The 22,200-nt window shown below is 33.3% G+C and overlaps 1 protein-coding gene across 10 annotated transcripts in view; it reads right to left on the reverse strand.

Moving 5' to 3' along the window:
• LOC125065490 (poly(rC)-binding protein 3) overlaps nucleotides 1–22,200 on the reverse strand; it is a 191,582-nt gene continuing 169,382 nt past the window's right edge. For 3 of the 10 annotated variants that reach the window (XM_047673121.1, XM_047673120.1, XM_047673119.1), the window contains 11 exons: nucleotides 17,468–17,679; nucleotides 15,178–15,234; nucleotides 14,825–14,941; nucleotides 13,846–13,998; nucleotides 13,040–13,147; nucleotides 12,746–12,865; nucleotides 8,976–9,077; nucleotides 7,488–7,581; nucleotides 6,851–6,975; nucleotides 6,514–6,668; nucleotides 4,686–5,159 (listed from right to left, as the gene is read on the reverse strand). In XM_047673121.1, coding sequence (XP_047529077.1) covers nucleotides 4,868–5,159; nucleotides 6,514–6,668; nucleotides 6,851–6,975; nucleotides 7,488–7,581; nucleotides 8,976–9,077; nucleotides 12,746–12,865; nucleotides 13,040–13,147; nucleotides 13,846–13,998; nucleotides 14,825–14,941; nucleotides 15,178–15,234; nucleotides 17,468–17,548 — 1,404 coding nt within the window. In that variant the 5' untranslated portion in view covers nucleotides 17,549–17,679 and the 3' untranslated portion in view covers nucleotides 4,686–4,867. Of the gene's footprint in view, nucleotides 2,032–4,685; nucleotides 5,160–6,513; nucleotides 6,669–6,850; nucleotides 6,976–7,487; nucleotides 7,582–8,975; nucleotides 9,078–12,745; nucleotides 12,866–13,039; nucleotides 13,148–13,845; nucleotides 13,999–14,824; nucleotides 14,942–15,177; nucleotides 15,235–17,467; nucleotides 17,680–17,868; nucleotides 18,021–18,067; nucleotides 18,279–22,200 lie in introns of those variants that run through there. The other 7 variants (XM_047673122.1, XM_047673123.1, XM_047673129.1 and 4 more) reach the window with 7 other exon arrangements.

Here is a 22,200-nt window from a genome sequence, read left to right on the forward strand (position 1 = left end):
TTTTTATCAGACCAATTTGACTAGTACTAAAAATATTATTAATTGTAATTATAATAATTTTAAGAACGTCACAAACACATAATAATTAAAATCATTGTATATAGATATTTGGCACTAAAGTTCAAAAATTCACAATTAAATACTGGAAGGGAAGACATAAGGGATACGTTAGGGATATGTTTGAAGATTCTTTATCCTAACTGTGAAAGTGGTCTTACTCTAGGGTGCAAAATAATGTTATTGGTGGTTTAAATTAACGTGTTTCAATTTTTAAGATACCCAATAGTTTCGAATATCGAGTGTTACTTTTTATATATTAACTTGACTGTTTATTATTGGCATTGTTGCATGTATTTTGGCACAAAATATTTTATAATGTGGCACTATTTCTTTCTAAAAGATCAAAAATACTTTACTGGAAAGCATCTTAATACACTGGTCCTATACTTACCTTAGTCTAGTTAAACCTAAACTTTTTTTTTTCATTTTTCTTTTTTATGTTTCTTACCACAGACTATCTAAAATCTCAATCTAAGACTAAATATCATGAGCAGTCTGGAGAGGGTAATAAAGTAATCGAAATAAACTGTTCTTAATTCACTAAATTGTAACTACATTCAGAATAATTTAGCAATAAATCCACAACATTCATAATGTTAAACAAATTCAACAATCTTTGGCTTTGATCCCTGGACCAATATTATTTATTCGACTTAAAACGCTGTTGCCGATGTACACGAGGTGTTTATGTTAGAATTCTTCAAATGTTAAATAAATTAGAAGACTATCACATTTAGTAACACTATTTTACATCTAACGTCTTTTTTGTGATAATAGACGATATTTTAAAATATAATATACTGAATGTTTCAGTTCGCCACCGTTTCTCTGTTAATGTAAGTTTCTTAAAGGATTTGATCCCATCGGTTTCGTAAAGCCACATCGCGTTCGCACGACGGACCTTGTAAAACTTACAAACTGGCTATTAATGACAATTTTGTACGAGTAGAATATATCAAAAATCGCAAGAAAAAAACAATTTATCATAATGTCAAGAGCGTCCGAACTATCTTTCAATTAAAATGACTTCCGAAACAACCGGTCGCACCTCCAAACAAAAATGTTTCTCGGTGCAGTTCAAGTAATCAATAACATACGATTTTTGGAACAAAATTGCCATTAAACGCAAGAATGTAAGAGTGCTTACTGTAACACCTAATTTTCCAGGTAATTACGATTATGTTATTTACAAATATTGTCTTTAACCCTCTCACTCTGTTCGCTAGTCTAACGCTAAGCTACGTCAGCAGATCCGAGGTCGATTGTAACGCATCTACATCTAATGTACGCCGACGCTCGATTAAATAATTTCGAACATTTGTTTATTTCCGATCAGTACTCTACCGATCATAAATAATGAAAGATCCAACCGAATATAGAATTATTTGACCGCTTAAATCCGTAGTAAATTCGATCAGCTTAGTCACTCCCGACGTCGGAAATCTTATTCCCTGAACAGTGAACAAAGGCAAAAAATTATAGATTTCTATTATGCGCTCCTCATATTTATCGTCGTGCACTGTTCACGGACCGAATAAATATTCAAAATTTCAGTCCTTTAATTAGTTTTCATCATTCGAGTGCCGAATTACTACCACTCTCTCGACAATCGATCACACGACCGACGGGTGAACTCCAATCAATCAAACATTGGAGAATAAATATAAGAATATCTAAAATACTTATAAACTCGTAACAAATGTAAACATACATTCAGCTATTCGCCGATCGCTTTCCCTCTCGTTTCCCGATCGTTTGGTCGAAATGTTTTTATTTTATTTGAAGAAGTACATCGGAGCCAGATTCCCGTATTGCGGTTGGATGTAGTAGCGGTCGGTGTTGTAGAACTTGGTTGCAATGCTGGAAGTCTGGCCACGGAGCCCCATTCAATGGATCGGCGCCTTGACGATGTGGTTGGGCGCGATGTAGTGGTAGCCGGGCAGCGGCAGCCCCGCCGTCTCCATCGTGATCCTGCAACGGAGGGAGCGGCTCAGTCTCGCGCTTACACGGGCCTACTGCATTACTGTTACGGTAAATTGGATTTGGAAGCAATGAGGAATTTCGTCGGTACGATTAGTCGACGACGGGCGTCTCGTCCGTATATGTGGAAAAACTAGGAGAAAAATTAAAATGTAGGGAAAGAAACATCTTACCAGGATATTGGATGATCCGGTGAGCTGTAGGATGAAGGTACACGTTGGACCGAATGTCAGCTTTCAGGTATCACAGGAATATTAAGTGTCTGAGTAGACAGGGAAGTGGCGTGGGTCTTGAGGAAGCTTTGTATTTCAGACCGTAATAAAATATTTATCTGTACCTGACACGAAAACACATTAGACAAATACCGGTATGGCATGGGGCAAGGAAAACGACACATTTTGTTATGATTTTATTAAGTAAGTTCTTAACACTTTTTCTTAACAATACTAGCGAATAATACGATTCCTGAAAAGAAAATGTCTATTATCTTATAGTTAACATGATTTTAAATTACGAATAAAATTATATTGACAGGCAAATAATCTGCTTTCCACCTGGAACTATATCTAACTTTAAAACATTCGAATTGGACCTCGATTTTATGTTCGCCCTAACTAACGAGATATTGTAAAGGTAAAACGTAGTTATTATTATCCTCATCATTATCTACTTTCAGATTCTAAACTAACTCTCCTTTACAATGTGAAGTACAAAACATTCCATACTACAATAACTAACCTAACTCCTTAACTGATGACAAGTTTTCACAAGTTACTTTTATAAAATACTATTATTGCTGTGAAAGAGAAATATTAAACGTACAATATAATGAAAGTGGTTTGATATATAAATAAAACATAAACCGATAATATTTCGTTATATTGATAAAACTCCAGCAGTTAGCCGTTATCCTCGTACATTTTAACCTTATTATCGACAATCTAAGTTAATTAAAAAAATATACAGAGTTAAAACTCATCTATCGCCATCAAACTATACTTCAGTTTAATTATCAATGCAGGATTAATATACAAAACAATTAAAGTTTTTCGTTAATAATCTGATTTTGGTACCAGCGATTTGGAACACAAAGGACTTACGAACAAATAACTTCCAGTATTTGAAGTATGGTTTGATGTCTTCGCTAGACACCCTGTATCTGTATTACATTAGACTTCTATACAATCGTTTAAACGCGAAGCACTCTGTATACCTACAGCCTTTAAGCTTCTACGTATTTCTACTATTGTCACATTCCTAGTTATCGTTAGATGACTATTGCTTTGAGTGTAATTCAAATAAATAGATTTAAAAATTATTTACGTAGCATCGATTGAAAATATTTGTCAAAATAAAAGCGATTTAACAAATGTAAAATTTGGAATTTTCGTCACAAGTTATTGAAAAAATATTTTAAGACATAAAATATGAAAATAGATTTTATAAAAATTAATATTACATTTGTTTATACTAATATAAACCAGGGCTTAAAAGTAATAAATATGCAAAAAAATCTACAAAGTTAAACCGTCAGATTGAAAAGTAATAAAAGTGGGTAACATTGCCCTTCGACAATACAAAAAAAAAAAAAACGATAATGGCCATGAAAAATAAGAGACAACGACGCGACGAAAACTATAATTTTAGTAGAACGAATCTAAAGATTAGATCTAACCTAAATTCTATTTTTAAATGACTACCGACGGTATAAAAATATTAGCTATGCTATCATTTTTATACATAACTCTAAAACGCGTCGTTAAATTTCACTAGTTGCCTCGATTTTGGTTCTCATTCGTTTTTATAAGACAAAGACAGCGAATGTACGTAAGCACAAACAGCAGTCGCTTGTAAAGTATACGGCTGGATTGTGATCTTGGGTCGATGGAATTGGGAATTCAGAACCAGTTTCATTATTTACTAAATGTTTCGTTTAAAAACTGAAATAATGATTATTTAAAATTTCAAACATTTCATTAAAAGCAGAAATACGTTGTCTTTTTATGCGCGTGCGTATGAACGTGCAGTTTGAAGAACTACAACATGGATGCACTTTTATGATACAAATCCAACATCTAATCTAAGTGCCAATTTGAAGTCAATATATTTTTTCACCTCCATTTGATCTACACTACAAGATAATCATTACAAGTAAACGATACAAGCTCATTATACTGACATGACTGTTCATGTTACTAAATATTATCGTTTGATGGGAATGTAGAATATATTGACGAATTTGTAGAAAAGTTAAACAATATTTAATATCATTAATCATTAGTGAAACGTTATATTTTGAATAAATTGAATCAATGAATAGTTACTGAGTTTGTAACGCGAATAAGCTAAGAATCGTTAATAGTTCTTTGTGTGCAACTGGTGACGAGTTATGCTACGACGGGTTGTCATCGAATGTTTCCCCGTTACTACTTTTCAACCTGTGTATACTTTAAGTAGACGTAACAGTCTTTTAAAATTTTACACCGACAACGAGATTCACAGTGCGTCACACAAAAACAGCGACGTAATTAACTCACACTCATACAAACGTGACCCACTACGAACTCGCTTTAAATAATACATTTCTAAAACATATAAAGTATATTTCATCGATTCCTAATACGACAGTCACAGATGAGCGATCCGAGCCTTAGACGAAATCGTTCTTAAAACAAAAAAAACGGGACCGACTACGAAGAAAGCGCGCCCGGAGACTTTCTCGAATCGATATCGATATTCTTTGGACGAGCGATGTCAACCCCAGAACGGGAGAGGGATACGAGGGAAAGAAATCGATCCGGCGGGAGCCAAAGCGACATCGAGGCGCCTAGTAGGGGCTGTATTTATTGCGCTCCTTGGAGGTCTTGGAGGGCGGCTCGTCGTCGGCGCGGCGCGCGAAGGACTTGTGCGAGCGGTGCACGCCCGTGGTCTGCACGGGCGGCGCCGCGCCCGCCAGCAGGTCCGACAGCCCGCCCAGCGCCGACAGCGAGCTCAGCGCGCCCAGCGCGCCGCTCTTGCTGAGCAGCTGCGCGAGCGGGATGGCGGACGCCAGCGGGCTCGAGCCGCTGCCGCCCGCACCCGACGCGCTACCCTCCAGATTCGCCTTCTGTAGCTCCACACTGCGGGGGCGGGACAGGACTCTTGTAAAGGGCCAGGCGACAACCTGAGACGTCTCGATGCCGGCGGACCGGGCGCGACCGGCGACTGACCGGTGGGGTCCGTGTGCTTTCGTGATATTCCCGCGACCGATGTGACCGAGTACGGGTACGAGTACGATGTACGATGTGGAGGTATTTATGCGCACACTAAATTATTTCTACAAGCGAACGTCCTAAAATTACATAGTCTCTAAATGTATAATTTTAGTTAGAACAATAAACGTTGATAATAATTAATATTATAATTGAAAATTAGTATTTCATAGGTTTAATTACGTTCTAAAAATAAATAAGTTAAACTTTAATTTACTAAATAATCTTTTTAAATATTAGTATATACAAACAATTTATTACGGTTTAATTTATAAATTTACGGTTAATCATCACCGAGTGTTAGAATTTAAGGCATATGATTCATGGAATGTTGATAAATAGAATGAAACCCGGTTTTGTGAAGGTCCATGTCCAATGGTCACTAGCTATTAGTTAACCGAAGTTTTGTAAAAGATAAACGTCTAGTAACTTCCAATGGGTCTGTGTATACGGACACATTTCGCTTAATACTAGTTTATAATTCATATTTTCCAAATACGAAACAGTTATGCGCTTGCGCGGTTTTTTTTTCACTGTATATTACTTTACTCATATATTTATAAAAGAAAAATATTTAAATGCACGGTCAAAGTTTCACGGGTGTTATTAAAAATTAATAAATTTTGTATTGTAATATTCTCTCTGTAATCATTTTGAAATAGTTTCTCCTTCGGCTTAAGTTTCAAAGTACATTGGAATTAAACACAGAATACTTTCGAATTAGGGAAAATGTATTCGTATCGTATTCGTTATGGTATTATTAACAAAAATACACTTGATGTAGTTTGTTACAAAATGAAACGTCAAATAAAGTTATGGAACCGATTACGAGCACACATTGGTCAGTTAAATAAACCTTAGTTTAAACGGAGATTATACTACATTGCATTAATCGGAAATCTACTTTCAAAAGTTATCGAATTTATAACTCTATCGAAACGAAAAACTACCGATTAAAGTACTTCGGAAACCAGGCAATACTTTTTAATTTGTACAATAGATGCGCATATCCGAAGTGTAACGTTCAAATTAATTCGGTCATCGAAACGCCTCAATAATAGGTAGAGACAAATCAAAGGAATGTCAGGGGATGACAAATAAACTGTTGCTTAAAGGTGGGCTAGGCATAACGTTTTGGACGAATGGGTTACAATTTGTTCGTGGGGCATAAGTAGGGATATTTTAGAGGATTCGTTAGTTTAAATAATATTAAAAGACTTGCCTCATATTGATGAGATACTGGGCCAGAGCGACGGAGTCAGGGTTGCCGGAGATCGTGATGGTGCGGTCGGTGCTCCCACCCTCGCGCTCCTCACAATTCGATATCCGGATCATTGCGCCTGAGATTTGGCGAATTTCTGCGATTTTGGTGCCCCCCTAAAAATGTATGCATCATGTTTACCGATACTATAATACACCAACAAAAAAAATACGGACAGATATCGGCATTCTTTACATTAGCTTAAAAACACAACAGCGGTTGATAAAAATAACCATCTAACAAAATGATGATTTACGAATAAAAATGATCTCAATTACAAGGCGAGAGTGCGACCGACCTTGCCAATGATGCAGCCGATGAGCTCGTTGGGCACCGTCATCTCGTGCGACTGCTGGTTGGTGGCGGGCGTGTTGCGCGTCTGGTTGGACGTGCGCAGCTGCGAGCCGGCCAGCGCCGCCAGCGCTGCGGGCACACTCGGTTACAGAACTGGCGAGCGATCGTACTGTGACTTTTGTTACGATACGCGTTATTTTCGTTTACATTATTTAAGTATGATTTCCGTAATATGTGAATGAGATAAATCTCACTGTTATAATAAAGACAACATGACAGACAAACAGCTATCTGAATAGTTCAAAGCACAAGTTTGGGGATCCCTAGTGATGAGATCTTGGTTTGAAAAAAAAATGTTAGTGCAATATAGGTGTTGTGAACGTTAAAAGCTACCGCAAATTGACGCGTACTACCACTTTTTATTCTAAAAAGTGGTAGTACGCGTGATAGTGAAGATCTTCATCTTACGCCAAATTTGGGATTGAGATGTGGGTTCATCGTGTTGAAGTTGAGCCAAAGTGAGCCCATGCAAAAGCACCAAGAGAATACATTACCCCCTTCGAAATTTAAGAATCAGCCGGAGTCAGTTTTTGCAAGACCAAAGGACTGATCTTCCTTCCAATTGAGTTTATAGTATTTACCTGCTGGATTAAGACCGCCAGTATTCGCTGGTCCGAGACCTCCAAGTCCGAGAGCAGCTAATCCTGCTAGCGGTGACTTAGCTAGCCCACCCATCTGAAAATTAATAAATTATAAGTTTATCTTGTTGAACGATTGAGCAATAGATACAATATAATGTTTTCAAGCTCCAGCTGCTTGTTTTCATCTCCGTTGATATGATGAGGATGGGATCGCTGGAAAGGGTTGCCTGGGTAAAAAATAGTTTTTAGAGTAATAAATATTGTTCCAAAGAAAATTCGCATTAACTCTGCAAGTTTGATTTATGTGATAAAGTAGAAAAACAGATTATTGTTTTCTCGAACAATTCATATTAAAAATTTAAGTGAAAAAACAGGCAATGCGAATTCTCTTTGCTCGAAAGTCCACCACGTTGTGAGTTTCGAGTGGTGCTGCCCGTGAAAAAATGCATTGCCAAAATTGGGAGGAGGACAAGTTCATTTTGAATTCTATAACTGAACAAATAGTGTCATGTATAACATGCACTTCACGGCGGTTAATCATTGAATTATAACGTATTACAAAAATAAAATCGGTCAAGGCGTGGTAAAGGCTAAGTAAGGACAGGTGCACATATAGGAACGTTGAAAAAATCATTTGCGCCATCTTAATGCAAGTGAATGTTTAAAACTTAAAGCTCGTCTCGGCGATGCCAGAAAACAAACAGATAAAGCTTGATATATTACGAATAGTATCTACGAATATATTTTCTACATAATGATTGAATGTACAATTGTGCTGAAAAAAATGGTAGGATAACTACTATTACGACTGTTAAATATTACACACTAACAATAGGGGTCAGGTTAACGTGCATCATTTTGAAGCCAGGTATTGGATATCATGTACTTCCTAGCAAAGCATAGGGTATCAGCGCAAAATAAATTAATAAATGAGACCATTCCACACCATTGGGACAACTACTTCATTCGCATTTAGTTATTAACGACTACGGGGATAATGGAAAGACATCTAAGCCAACTTGGGGTATATGGGGCAGCACCAATCACATAAATTCACTCCTTATCCCACTCAACCTCATAGAGAAATAGCATATCGCCAGTTGTCCGTATGCTTGACGTGTTAAATAATCATGTATATACAGTTCAATTAAGATTATTTTTAAAGATTAATAATTTACGAGAATTTGATGATTTTGAAAGTGAACAATAACTTTTAATCATTAAAATATATATGTACATTAATTTTTTTAAACCAACAATATTATTGTTTTCATGATAAATAAGTTTTAAAATTTTCGAATTAAGTGGTTTTGTTTATTCGCCAATTTCTTTTTCTTCTTTTATAAAATTCACCAAAATTCCAACGATATCAATTCTGCTGACGAGTATCCCGCCCCGCGATCACAGTAAAGAGAGCATAGAGATCGGAAGAGTCAAGAAGTGGTAAGGGTTATCGGGGCTCTATGAGGTCGGGCGGCGGTCACTCACAAGGTGGTGTTCGTGCAGCGGCGGCAGCAGGTGCGCGGGAGGCAGCGCGCCCACCAGGGGCGGCTTCATCTCCAGCACGGGGAACACGGGCGCGCACACCGCCTGCCACACCACACCCGTCACATACCCACACTACCACACACGTCCTAACATGTCTTAGCCTGGGCTAGCTCTCGACAATATCTTCTAATGTCTTGCTAGATATATTATTTTGTATTGTTGGTTTCTTGCACGTTCGAATTTTTACTAAATAGTTTATGTAAGACCAAGAGTAATTTATGGAGACAAAAAGAAAATCAAAGTACAAACCAAATTTCCTATTCAATTTTTTCAAATTCATAAAAATTAGTAGGCTGGCGTACTAATTTTAGAGACAGAGAATACTGGTATTCTAAACACTCTTTTAAAAAACTTTTATTTTTTTTGGTATTACTCTCTGAGCGTTTCAAAATAGTCTTCTTGTCTTTGTTTTCACTTTGGGGACAATTCTACACTTTACCCTTGTAAATATGCAAGCATTATACTCACAAAGAAAATATTATGCTTTCATTACACGTTTTTCTTTTTTACAACTATTAAAAATCTTCCAATCCCTGAATGCTGACACCATAAAATTCATAGAAGGTGATAAACATTATTTTTTTGATTTAGGTCGATGTTTTTCAAACTCAAATCAGTATCCAATCACAATCCAGTTCAAAGGCCTTGTAGGATTCTCATCATACAGCTCAAATAGGTGGTTAGAGTTAAGCGTCACCAATTTGCAGTTGCATTTGATGAAATATATTTGTTTTTCTATTATGAAAAATTCATCATATTATTTGTTAAACCATTACTTGACAACGTATGAGTCAAGATGTTAAAAGATAATAATATAGTATTAGGTAGCCCTGACTATTTTTGTTTGGCAAAATACCGCAACAACGAAAAAAGCCGCGATTAAACGAGAGCAGTGAAAAAATAATATAAATATATAATAATTATTCTTAATTTTAAAAATGAGACGAGAACATGAGAATTTTCTTAACGCTTAATGAGTTTACTTAGGTTTTAAAAAAATGATAGCATCTGTAACCGAACTAGGAGACCTGTGCACAGTCATCAGTCTGTGACAGCGCCTTACACTCTCTGTTATTTAGTAGAATTAGTTACATATTTACCTACAAAGGTTTGCTTTGATACAGAATAATAAAAATATGGATGTAGAGAGTAATATTGTTTATATATGTATGTATAGTCATTCTAGGAATGAATATATAAAGTATACATTTTTATAATAAGGTCTGAATAGTCAAAAAAAATCCGCTTCAGTACACGATGTAATTTAAATGAGTTCCCAATTACCATGTTACCTAAAAATTACAACCATCCTTCCCCTCCAGTCGCCGATCTTTTGGACCTTCTCTTGTATTTTTACTACTCGTTTATTTATGGGTTCTAACACATTTACGTTAATTAGGAAATTCCATCATTGTCTTCGCTGAAATTATGATGCTGGACACTAAATATGATACTTACGACCTCTTTCATCCTTTAATAAAGTGTAAATGTAAATACTCACTACTAAACACTCAAACTAAAGTGTAAATACTCAGTTTATATATCTACTCAGTACTAATTTATATATCTGTGGTAGTGGATTTTTTAATGAATGTTCGACTAAATACTTAATGATAAAAGGCGTTTATTATTTGTTTTTTTTTTTTTTTTTTTTTTTTTTTTTTTTTTTTTTTTTTTTTTTTTTTTTTTTTTTTAACGTTTGTCCTGTTTGTATTTAAGTTTTTGAAGGATATGAAATAATAAATTGTTAAAATAGTTTAGAACGAGCCAATATTATTTTGTTAGTTATTCATTTTCGTGAACTATTTTCAATTCATCATTAATTTAATTTTTCTTATTTTGAAGGTTTACATACCTTGAGGGCAACAAAAACGAATGTGCCTTATGGGATTAAAGTGCTTGCGTTTTTTATGTGGTATCGATGGCTTTACGAGCATATGGCCTGACCTGATAGAACATGACTACCATCACCCTTGGAATTCTGAACGCACTTGGCGTTGCCGGTCATTAAAAAGGTGTAGATAATTTTTTTGAAAGTTCTCAAGTCTGAATAATCGCCGGCGAAAGTTGGTTCTACAGACTGAAAATGCCTTAAAAATCGCGTTTTTGTATTCAAAGTTAATAACCATGTTATATTGAACAGATTTTACATAGAGAAATATATACATTGTACACATACACGACTATACCGAGGTCAATTTTGAAAAACTCCCACGTTTATTAAATTAGGTGTGTTGTCAATACTATCCTGTTATTTTATGCAAAATAATTAATTAATAAATATTGAAATTATATTTTGTTTAAATTGAACAGATATATAACTATTTTTACATAAGTTTAAATTAAATAATGGTATATTTTATCCACGAGGTGTATTTATAAATACAAATTATGCATATGCAAAGGAAAATCAGTTTGCCAAGGTGATTAGATGGATGAATAAATCTTATCTATCAAAAGTCAGATCAAAATATTAACATTTTAGTGCAAGTAACTTGATTTTTGACAATTCATATAGGTATGTAAATTGTATAAGAATTATATTGCTTGATGTTAAAACCTTTTCGTGGAAGACGCTAGTGGCTCTTAGCTATAGAGGCTCAAAATAAATTACTACCAGCGACTAACATAGATAAAAATTTAAATTATTTGCAATATGCTAGTTGGGGTTATTAAATATTTATTTTACATTTTTCATTAAAATAATGATTGTATTTAGTCCTCCATTAAACGTAATTATTTTTTCAAACGATATGCAAAAAAGTCTGAGTGATACTGATACTGAAACGACTATCTATGTGTATTACACAACAACAAAGAAACGGACGTTCTCAATTCGACCGTATTCTTCCTACACCTTTCTAGTAAACCCGTTTAAATTTCAAGGAAAAATCAACTTAAGTAGCAAAGAAGTGGTGAGAACTAGGAAATAAAACATTTGTTTTTTTTTTTTTAAAGACCCAGAGTGGCAGACGGGGCGCTCTTTTACAATGGCTGAACATATTTAAAGTATATAATTAAATGCTTATTTAAAATGTCAAATATTTTAATATATTTAGGTAAAAGTTTAAAATAATAGGTATATTTTTGAAATATTTATAAATAATTAGTTGTTTTTGGAGTCAGTGGAGTGCCAAAGCAAGTCATACGAGACGACGGATACATACATAGTATATTCCGTATTTAAATATATATTCCTTTAGCTTTTGTTGGTACAGGCTACAATAATTAATGATAAGGATTTATATATATATATATATTTAGATATATATCATTTTCACTAGAAAACTGTTTAATACAAAAAAATATATTATAGACTTATATTTATTGGTATTTTATTATTCATACATAGATGTGAAAATCAAAACTTCAAAGGTGTTTTACATAAAATTTTGAAATGAGTGTATATATCTCTTTCTTAGTACCAATCTTAAAATTATGTAATCCTTCTGAAAACCACATAATAATATAAAGTAACATCCTGTAAATGCGGGCCCAGTGGGCCTCTCCCTTTTTAAGAAGGATTAGAGCTCATTTCACGTCACTGCACATGTGATAAATTTTCGTATAATACGTGTAGGTTTCGTCATGATTTTTTCCTTCACCGACGAGCATGAGATGTATTTGTCTAAGTGGTTCTTGCCGAATTGGTCTCCACGATTTAATAATTTTGCCATCATCATAATTTTGTATAAATGAATTCAACTTACATCTTGCGCCGGTACGGCGTAATTTCCCTGTATTGTGTAGGCTTGACCGCCAGCTAGTATGACAGGTCCTGCGACGTTTGGCTTTGGTCTGTATGGAATTGTTGCACCTTTTGGTGGACTCTGAATACAAAAACAACTTATATGAATTTATTTAGGTTAGATTACACTGTGTAGATGAATACATGCATCGGTAGCATTTGCTAAATAGGAATTTTACAAAAACCATTAAGATATACTACATGTAAGTAAATGTGTAGTCAGCAGTATTTATGTATTATATATATTTGAACTCACCTCGAGCATAACACAGCAAATGTGATAAATGCACTGTGTTATGGCGTCGCATGTGCCACTGATCGTCACCGCTCTCTCAGTTGAGTTTGGAAGCATCTCACTTGCAACCTTTAATAAAATGAAGTTTTGTCTTTAATATAGTAGTTAAAAAGTGATATAAATATTACAAATTTGTAATATATATCATAAAGTTTTATTACAGACAGTAATAAGTTATTTTATATTGTGAAACTTAACCACTAAATCGGAATGTACTATTCGACTAGATTGACCTAGTAAGAGAGTATAGTGCTTTTAAAAATTTATGATGGATTCAATGTTATAACAATCACAAGATTTTGTTATTTTTGGACATAAAATTCAATAATATTAAATTTCTTAGTATTTTTAACTTAGCGTAAATTTAATTAGATAGATAAATGTGCAAAGGTTACATTTATAAAAAAAATTAGTTCTAAACTAAACTAGTTTAGTTTACAACTATTTATGCTTATTATTACTTAAAGGGTGAAAAATGTCAATCTCAATTCGTAGCAAATTTCACAGAAATTGATTAAGTTAATCGGTATGAAAATGTGGCGGACAGACAGAGTTGCTTTCGAATTTATAATATAGTATGTCCGACAAGATATTTATATCCAAAAATGGACACAAATATCTTGTCGGTATCTCGGGAAGTCGTCTGTTTAGGGGGTGGCTTCGAATCGATTCGAATCGGGTGTGAGTTTATGTCAACAGTACAAATTCATAGCAGCGGCCGCGAGCCAAGAAGTTGGCAGCGCGACAAGCGAGCGGACGGGCGGTACCTGTATGTTGGCGCCCGTGACGTCACGGATCTCCTTGATCTTGGAGCCGCCCTTGCCGATGAGCGAGCCGCACTGCGACGCGGGCACGATGAGCCGCAGCGTGATGGGCGCGCGCGAGCCGCCGCCGCCGCCCTCGTTGAACTGCGAGCACCACTGCAACGTGTACGGGCTCTCAGCCGGCGGAGCCACCGAGGTGCCGCAGCCGCCAGGACGGCGAGGGTTGCGTGAGCGATACGGAGACGATATCGCTCGTTCAGACTTTGACTTTAACTATTGAACTTTTCTAATAGTCAAAACTTAATTCCTCTATATGCTTATTTAATACATTACTTACGGATGATCAAAGTTGTCGTAAGACAACCCAGAACTGATAGAGGAATCGACGAAAATTATAATTATTTGCCATAATTATAAAGTTTCCATTAAAAAGATTTTATTTTGAGTCTAAATTATTTTTTGTGAACCCTTGAGTACGATTCTATTTGTTTATTGTTGACGTGAGATACTGAGAAAATATTATTATATTAATTCAATCAATCAACTAATGACTCCTTAATTACGTTTTCATTTATTGAGAATGATTGATAATGTTTTGTAATTGTAAGTTTTTTATAAGTAAAAACTTTATTTTTTTTTTCGAAAAACCATTCATATACATAAGAACAGTGCATGAAAGAAATATAGTTATAATTTGTAATATGTTATGATATAAAATTGTTATTATACTTTATTGGGATTAATAGTTGTTTATTATGATTTAATCTTATATTTATTTAACTTTGATTATTATCAATAAATCAATCCTCTATATCTAATTTTCCTTCATAATTTAATTGTTTATTATATGTTTATTATACATAATAATAAATTTTCATAAGAATAAAGAACTCTTAATGCATATTCTATGATAATATGTATTAGGAGTTCATTCCGTTCATTGTTTTACACATTTATTATATTAAAACATTTATATACAAACCTCTTCAAACTTCTTGCAGATGAGTGTGAAAGCTTTGAATATAGCACTCGTGTTGCCAGTGACTGTAACAATTCGCTCTGGACATGATCCATCTGATATATTGATTTTAGCTCCAGACTGAAAAAAAAGTTGCAACAAAATCATTATCAAAGTATATTTTTTAAATTTTGCTTAAAAGTGGCTGTTATTACATTAAATCCAGATGTTTATATTGAGTTAATTATAAAAGTAATATTTATAGGTATAATTAAATAGGTCTTTTTGTTTAAATATATATTTTAATTTGAATTAAAATGCTATCAAATGTTTAAAGTCAAAAATAGTTAAATATAAAAAGTATTTGTTTTGCTCACCTCTTCTCTAAATCTTTTAACAATTTCGCCTTTTTTTCCAATGATGCTGCCAACCTCCTATATGATAATAAAAAAAAATAGTTTAAAATATGATATTATATTTCGCTTAAAGAACTATAAATTTAGATATTCAGTTATTAATGCAGTTAGCATTGGCAAGTATTGTGCAACAAGCTCACGCATAATTAATGCAACTGCACGAAGATTTATATCGTACAAAAGATTTCCTGTCTGGTATCCATTAATAGATGCAGCACAGCAATTCTTTACAGCAATAATAGTATCAGGGATGCACAATGACAGTTTTAGAGTGTCGGCGACGTAACTCCGGTTTGTTCCTGGCAGCAACGCTAGTTGACTTCTGTAGTATGTGAACAATGCACATGCGTCAGTCTAGCCTCTCAAGTAATACATCTTAAAAGACGCAAATAGAAGTGGGATTGATGGCGAAAGTATTTATCAGTTCAAAGAACTTTACATTTAAACATTATGCAGTTTATTCAAGCTAAATTATTATACATTTTAATGCAAACATGCAAATATATATTGAGCTCACAAACAAGGTCAAGCTGTGCTTTGTTTGTGAGTCTTGTTGACATAATGAAGATACATATTTACAAGTGTGTGGAGTTGTAATGTAAAATAGGCAATAAGACTCGCTACTAAATATAAACTGTATGCATGCAATTTAAGTGAATCACGATTTTAATTTAAAAAACTAAACAGACATGAAAGAGAAGAAATAAAAGAAAGGGCTCTGAATGGTGAATATCACTTACATTATTTCAATTAGAAAAAGATACAAATCGACATGTTTGATGAACAGGGAGAGTGCCAATAGCTGGCAAGATGCCAGGTATACTTTATATTGGATTACAGCCAATTAAAACTGGATACTAGACATATCACATAGGTAGACGTTCACATCAATACATTTCACGGCTGAGACACATTTAAGTATTTAATTAGAAACTATTCAGCTACGGCTTATGAGCACAATAAAAATATTTCCTTGAAGTGTTTTGTAGTTTTCTACTTTCAATTATATCCATTTATATTGCAAACGCTTATTTATAAATTCACATTTTAAATAATTATTTCACAGGGGAATTAATTTTCTTTGTCAACAACACAGGAATTTTCATATCATATAGATTGTTCATTACAATAAACAAATATTAATTTGTCATTTTTTTTTATGATATTTTGCAAACAAAATGAAACACATTTCTTAAGAGATATATATAAGTGACAATAATATGATCTTCCTTTGTCTTTTATGCTATGTTAAAGTTATTAATAAAACAATCAACATCCACTATGAAACATTATTTGTAATTTTTTAATTCCATTAATAAATACTCCTATAATACATGAATATTTGATAGAAATCAATTTGTTGGTAATTTTAATACGATCAAAATAAGGTACCATAATTTTATGAGTCACTTCCTTTGGTTTTGGATTTTAATTAATAGGCATTAGCATGTTGATAAGCATGTTTGATGGATATATATGGATATAATCATATTATTTTTGAATTGATACATCTAAATATTGTTTATAATCGAATGCTAAATTAATGAAGGACCATCTCAGATTAATTGCTCTTGATTGAATTAATGTTAACTAACTCGGTTAAGGTTATTTGCATTGACTTCTGATTGTACAATTGATATAAACACTTTCTAAACAATTATTGGAAAGTAAAAGCATGTAATAGTATACTTTTACAGTTATGTAATAATAGGAACAGCTTAATGATTAAAGTAAGATAATTTCTTTAAATAGCTACAAAAACCTATTCTAAGCAAGCAAGGTAATATATAAAGAGGATATTGTGTTAGGCATCCATACAAGTGCCTGTTTTCTAACAGGATTTAAATATCAATGTCATGTAAGATTAACATACTTTAGAGTCATACAACTCATTTAAAAGACAATTATTGTATTTATATTATTTTATTATTTATGTAATGTTCAATTTTTCTTATACTATTGCTTATGTTTTCTTTATTTATTTTAAAGCACAAAAATTTGATTAAAATGATTATTATATGACTTCCATTGTGTGGTAAGCATACAATATTTTATTGGAAGGAAGTAAAACTATTATACATCACTTAAGAGTGAATGTAAGTTAAAAGTCTAATCTATAAATAGCCTCATGTTATTATAAAGATAAGGGAATATAGAAGAAGGTAAAGTGCACACTTTCACAGAGAATGCAAATAGAATTTATGTGAAAACACCCAGTATTTGTTATTATGTTTAGTGCAAACATTCTTACCTTCCCCTGCATAATCAATCTGATAGTGAGGGTAACTTTGGAGTCTTCTTCATGGAGAGTGGGGGCTTTCTCCAGATCCATGCTGGAGGAGGTGTCCGTTGTATCTCGCGGAATTTTGGCTGCGTACAGGGCTACGTGTGGGCAGGGGACACTCCACTCAATCTAATGGCTGGGACTCTGGGGCTCTTGGCACGCACTGCAGGCAGGGTAAGCTGGAAAACAGGCGCACATCTCATAAGGAATATCCAAAGGTTTCGAGCGCTAAAGGTTCGGGGCATAGGAAATACTCCTCGTTTTGAAGCGAAGCTAAATACCGAAGTATTTATTTACAGTGATTATCTGTGGCAAGCGTAACGGAATGAGGGCGGCTAATGAGGATCTAGACGCTATTATAAACTAACTTGTCCTAAGTCCGACCGGATTTTGCGGCTGTAATACGAGTCGGCTCGCTCTGGTCCGCGGGACCGTTACTTGAACTCGGATACTGGTTCGCAACTCGCAACATAACCTCAGCGTCGCGCCTCATGGCTAGCCGACCGGGTTATCGATCCCGCAAATTCTAAACAAATCTTGACGACACTGACTTCGCAGCTTTCTTACCTCGTAGTTTATTCCGAAGAACAAAGATAACATAACAAATCTTAACACTAATATTATCACGAAGATTTGTATAAAATCACACTTATCACAATTTTCTTAATCACATTACTAAATTATAAAAATAATAAAATTCGACGCAGATGACGCGTCTATGTGAAGCTTGTAGTTGTCATAGACAACGAGAATTGTTTTGCTTTTGCTTGACTTGAATGCTAGCTACTTTAGTATTGAATCTGTGGCGTATGGCGACGATATGACAGCAGCCAATGAGTTTATTTCCAATGACAAAGATTACGGTGGCGATTGCAGCGCTACTAAGGTATTCCATACATTGCCTCACGAGACTTATATTATAAGTGAGCAATACAATTTTATCGTAGCTATTTTGTTAAAGTAGACCTTTGTTTTGGTTATATGATATGATTATGTAAATTTATTTATAGTATTAAATTTTCTTCGTTGATGTATAAAGACCAGGGTTTAATGATATATTTATTTAAGCCAAAAACAACACTAATCTTTTTAAATAACGATACTAGTCCTAAGTTTTAATGTGTACAATCTAAGTTAGGAACATAATTAATTAATTAAATCTTGCAAATGCCTAAAATAATTAAAGTTGTAAAGATTTTCTTTCTTCTCAAATTATACTAATGTTTCGCTTTAACTCGTTATTTGATATTATAATGCTGTAGCTTAGATTGCAGAATGAAAGGTAGTTTGTACTTTTAATCTGAACAAGATCAGAATGAGAAGCAGCCTTTTTGAGCCGTGTCCGATACTCTCATTGCTGATTCACGAGATGTTGTTACTTTTTAATTAGTGTGGATATTTATCGTCATTTGCAGTAGCTGAGAGCTATTTAAGAGATTTAATTATTCAAGTGATATGATTATTATTTATAAAAATATTTATTATATTATTAGTACTAAAAGTCCCAAGAAATAATATGTGCATTTTAATACATACTATTTACAAACACCTACAATTACATTATATAATTATTGTGACCCTTTGGTATACTAGAGTTTGATAAATAATTATTGTTCAGAAATTATATTATGCTAACGCTCAAGAACGCTCAAGAACTGTCATTTTCTTCATCTCATATACTTTTACAAAGTCCCGCCATATGTTAATTGAACATTTAAAATTTGATGATTGATAAACCACCTTTTCTAATGTAATATGTTAATCTCTGCTTAAAGTACAAAAATGTGATTTTTAGTTTTATGGAAAAAAAAACTTTACCACTTATTCGCTTATTTATATATATAATTGTATAATGTACGGTAAGGTTCGGTTGTAAAATATTACTAATAAAATTAAGGTTTAATATTCTCTCAGACAATTGGAGGTAGCTTTTATATATATGTATATGCTTTTTGTTATTAACCAATTTCTTGAATTATTAAGTCTTGCTTTGTCTTTGTTACCTTGATTTGCGAAAATTGTTTTCCTATTGTATGATAGGCTTGGCTTTTCTATTTGGTTACTGGTAGCAGGAATTTATTGAAATAAAGTATCGTATATGACAGAGGCTTGGTTAAAACAATTTCTCTGGTGTAAAATGACAATGAACGATATGCGAAAAAATTAAAAAAAAAACTATCTTATATCGATACGATCCCGTAGCCTATTCAATCCGTGCCGAAGACGTTTATTGCATTAGTGCATTATTTGTATTAGTGATATTAGTTAAGAATCTTACATAAACCGGTTCTACGTTAGAACCTACGTTTAGGTACCTTCCTGAAGAATTCCACTGCTTGAAATGAAAAATGAAATAAAAGGTAGGCATAGTCGAATAAATATCTCGGGATAAAATCCTTATTTTAGATATATGAAGCCGAGACGGACAGGTATTTCGTTAGAAATGAAAGTAACAACGAATTTAAATAAATTGTATTTGTTTCTAAAGATCTGTACGCCATTTGGTGCCATGTCCACAGTGCTGGCTCGTTTTTGTATCGAAATATATCAAGTATTACTTGTAAATTAGTCTTTTACAGTAAACTGTTAAAGTCAAGTATTACACTTGACTTTAACAGTTTACTCAACCTAATGTGTTTTAGGTATAAATGAGGATTTTCCAGTCCTAGTCTAGTCCACGACAACATAAAATCAGCGTTCTCAATTGAAGTAGATATCAATACAATATTATTCAGTGGAGTTATTAAAATGAAGATGAGTTTTATTACCTACCTATATTTTATTAATTATTTTTATACACATAGAATTTTGCATTAACCAATTTTTGCTGACTTGATTTATTGGGAAAGGATAAGCACTAAATGTAAAAAATATTTTTGTTTTGTAAAGTTCAAGAAAGAGAAGTACCAATAATAAAATAAGGGTCACAAATAATATACATTGGCAACATTGGAATGTCATTTATTTATTTTCCCGAATCCTGTAAGTTCCCATGGGTAGCAGCAGTTTCATTCTAGATTATTTAATTTATACGCTTTAACTTAAATCAAGAATACCTCTGCAAAACTCGACTTGCGCGCAGGACGATTTTATTTAATATACCTTGAAAATAAAATCTTTGTAAAGAATGTCATCTTACTTTATGAGATTTTGAAATTACTTTTTTTTTATTTGAATGGAAAGGCATACTTTATTATTAAACTTATTAAAACCTTTTTTAATTAAAAGCGCAGTTGTAATGCAGTTATCAAAATATTTTTTTAGAAATATTTCTCAGTCTTTAGTTACGTAGAAGTGTAATTAATCTAATGTAACCATCAATTCGCATTGGATTCCACAAACACGCATTAGAGCAGCGTGGTGGAATATGCTCCAAACCTTCTCCTCAAAGGCAGAGTAGGTCTTTAGCCCAGCAGTGGGAAATTTACAGGTTGCTAATGTAAATAGAACATGATCTTTTTAATTACTCTAAATTAATATTATATGTCAAAAAATATCGTGCAATGTATGTAATGTTTCACAGTTTTTGTGTAAAATATTTTTTGTTCCCATTAGCGCTTCCGGTGTTAAATCTGCGCTGTTATCGATTATGAGTGTCTTGAGTGGAAGTGCTTATTAACTCTTAATAATACGTATAAAATAGCCACTACACCTGATCCAAAGAAAATTAGCGCTAAGTTGAATATAATAATATTATTGGTTGTTAATATATTTTGCCCATGATCAATCTATACATATAATAAAATTGGAGTGTCTGTTTGTAATATTAAAATAACCCATTTTTACTAAATGCATATATTTTGTCTGTCTTTCTGTCTGTCTGTTTGTTCCGGCTAATCTCTGGAACGGCTGAACCGATTTCGACGGGACTTTCACTGGCCTATAGCAGATGTAATAAGGAGTAACTTAGGCTACTTTTATTTTAGTTAGAATTATATATCGAATAAAAATAAAATCACGCTACAATATCCAAATAACTTAAATTCAAACAACGCGCACGAAGTCGCGGGCACAGCTAGTTATACATAAATCACTCTATATATTTTCTATATATTCAATACTAGAATTTCACTTGGTGGAAGGGTTTTTGAAAGTATGTCTGACTATTTGAAGTTAATATACAGTATCAACGATTCAAATTAAATCAATCTTAAAGCGTGAAGCATTTTTTTGTTCGTTCTCTAACCAGTAAGATCCATTTAAGAAGCACAGCGGATGAAATCGTCGTGTAAACACCGGTTAAAATGAAGCATATTTTTGCCGAGTGTACACTAATGGACAGCTTTATACTGTATTTGTTAGATAAGTTGAAAACAAACAATGGTCTAGGAAGATAAGTTATTTAATGTAGTTAAGTTCGTTTTAATAAAAAAAAACTTATCACCAACATTTTTCCTTCGTGTACCTATAATAAAATATTATTTTTTAACTAAAATCTTACTAGTCTTATATAAATATATTCCCATTATGACTGACACAATTCAAGCAATTAGGTATTTAATTTTATTTCTAGTTTTTACTCAAAATAATTTACAATTAACTATATACCCATCTAGGCGGTCTGCTAAAATTTAACAGCAAAGGTTAAAAAGAAAAACTTTTTATTAGTAGTGGTAGACTCTGTTCTTCTAGTTTACATAGGATTATGATTAGCAATAACAACATAAAATAACTATTTTTTTACCGTGTTATATATTGAA

This window comes from Vanessa atalanta, chromosome 7 (genome assembly GCF_905147765.1).
Source record: "Vanessa atalanta chromosome 7, ilVanAtal1.2, whole genome shotgun sequence".
NCBI lineage: Eukaryota > Metazoa > Arthropoda > Insecta > Lepidoptera > Nymphalidae > Vanessa > Vanessa atalanta.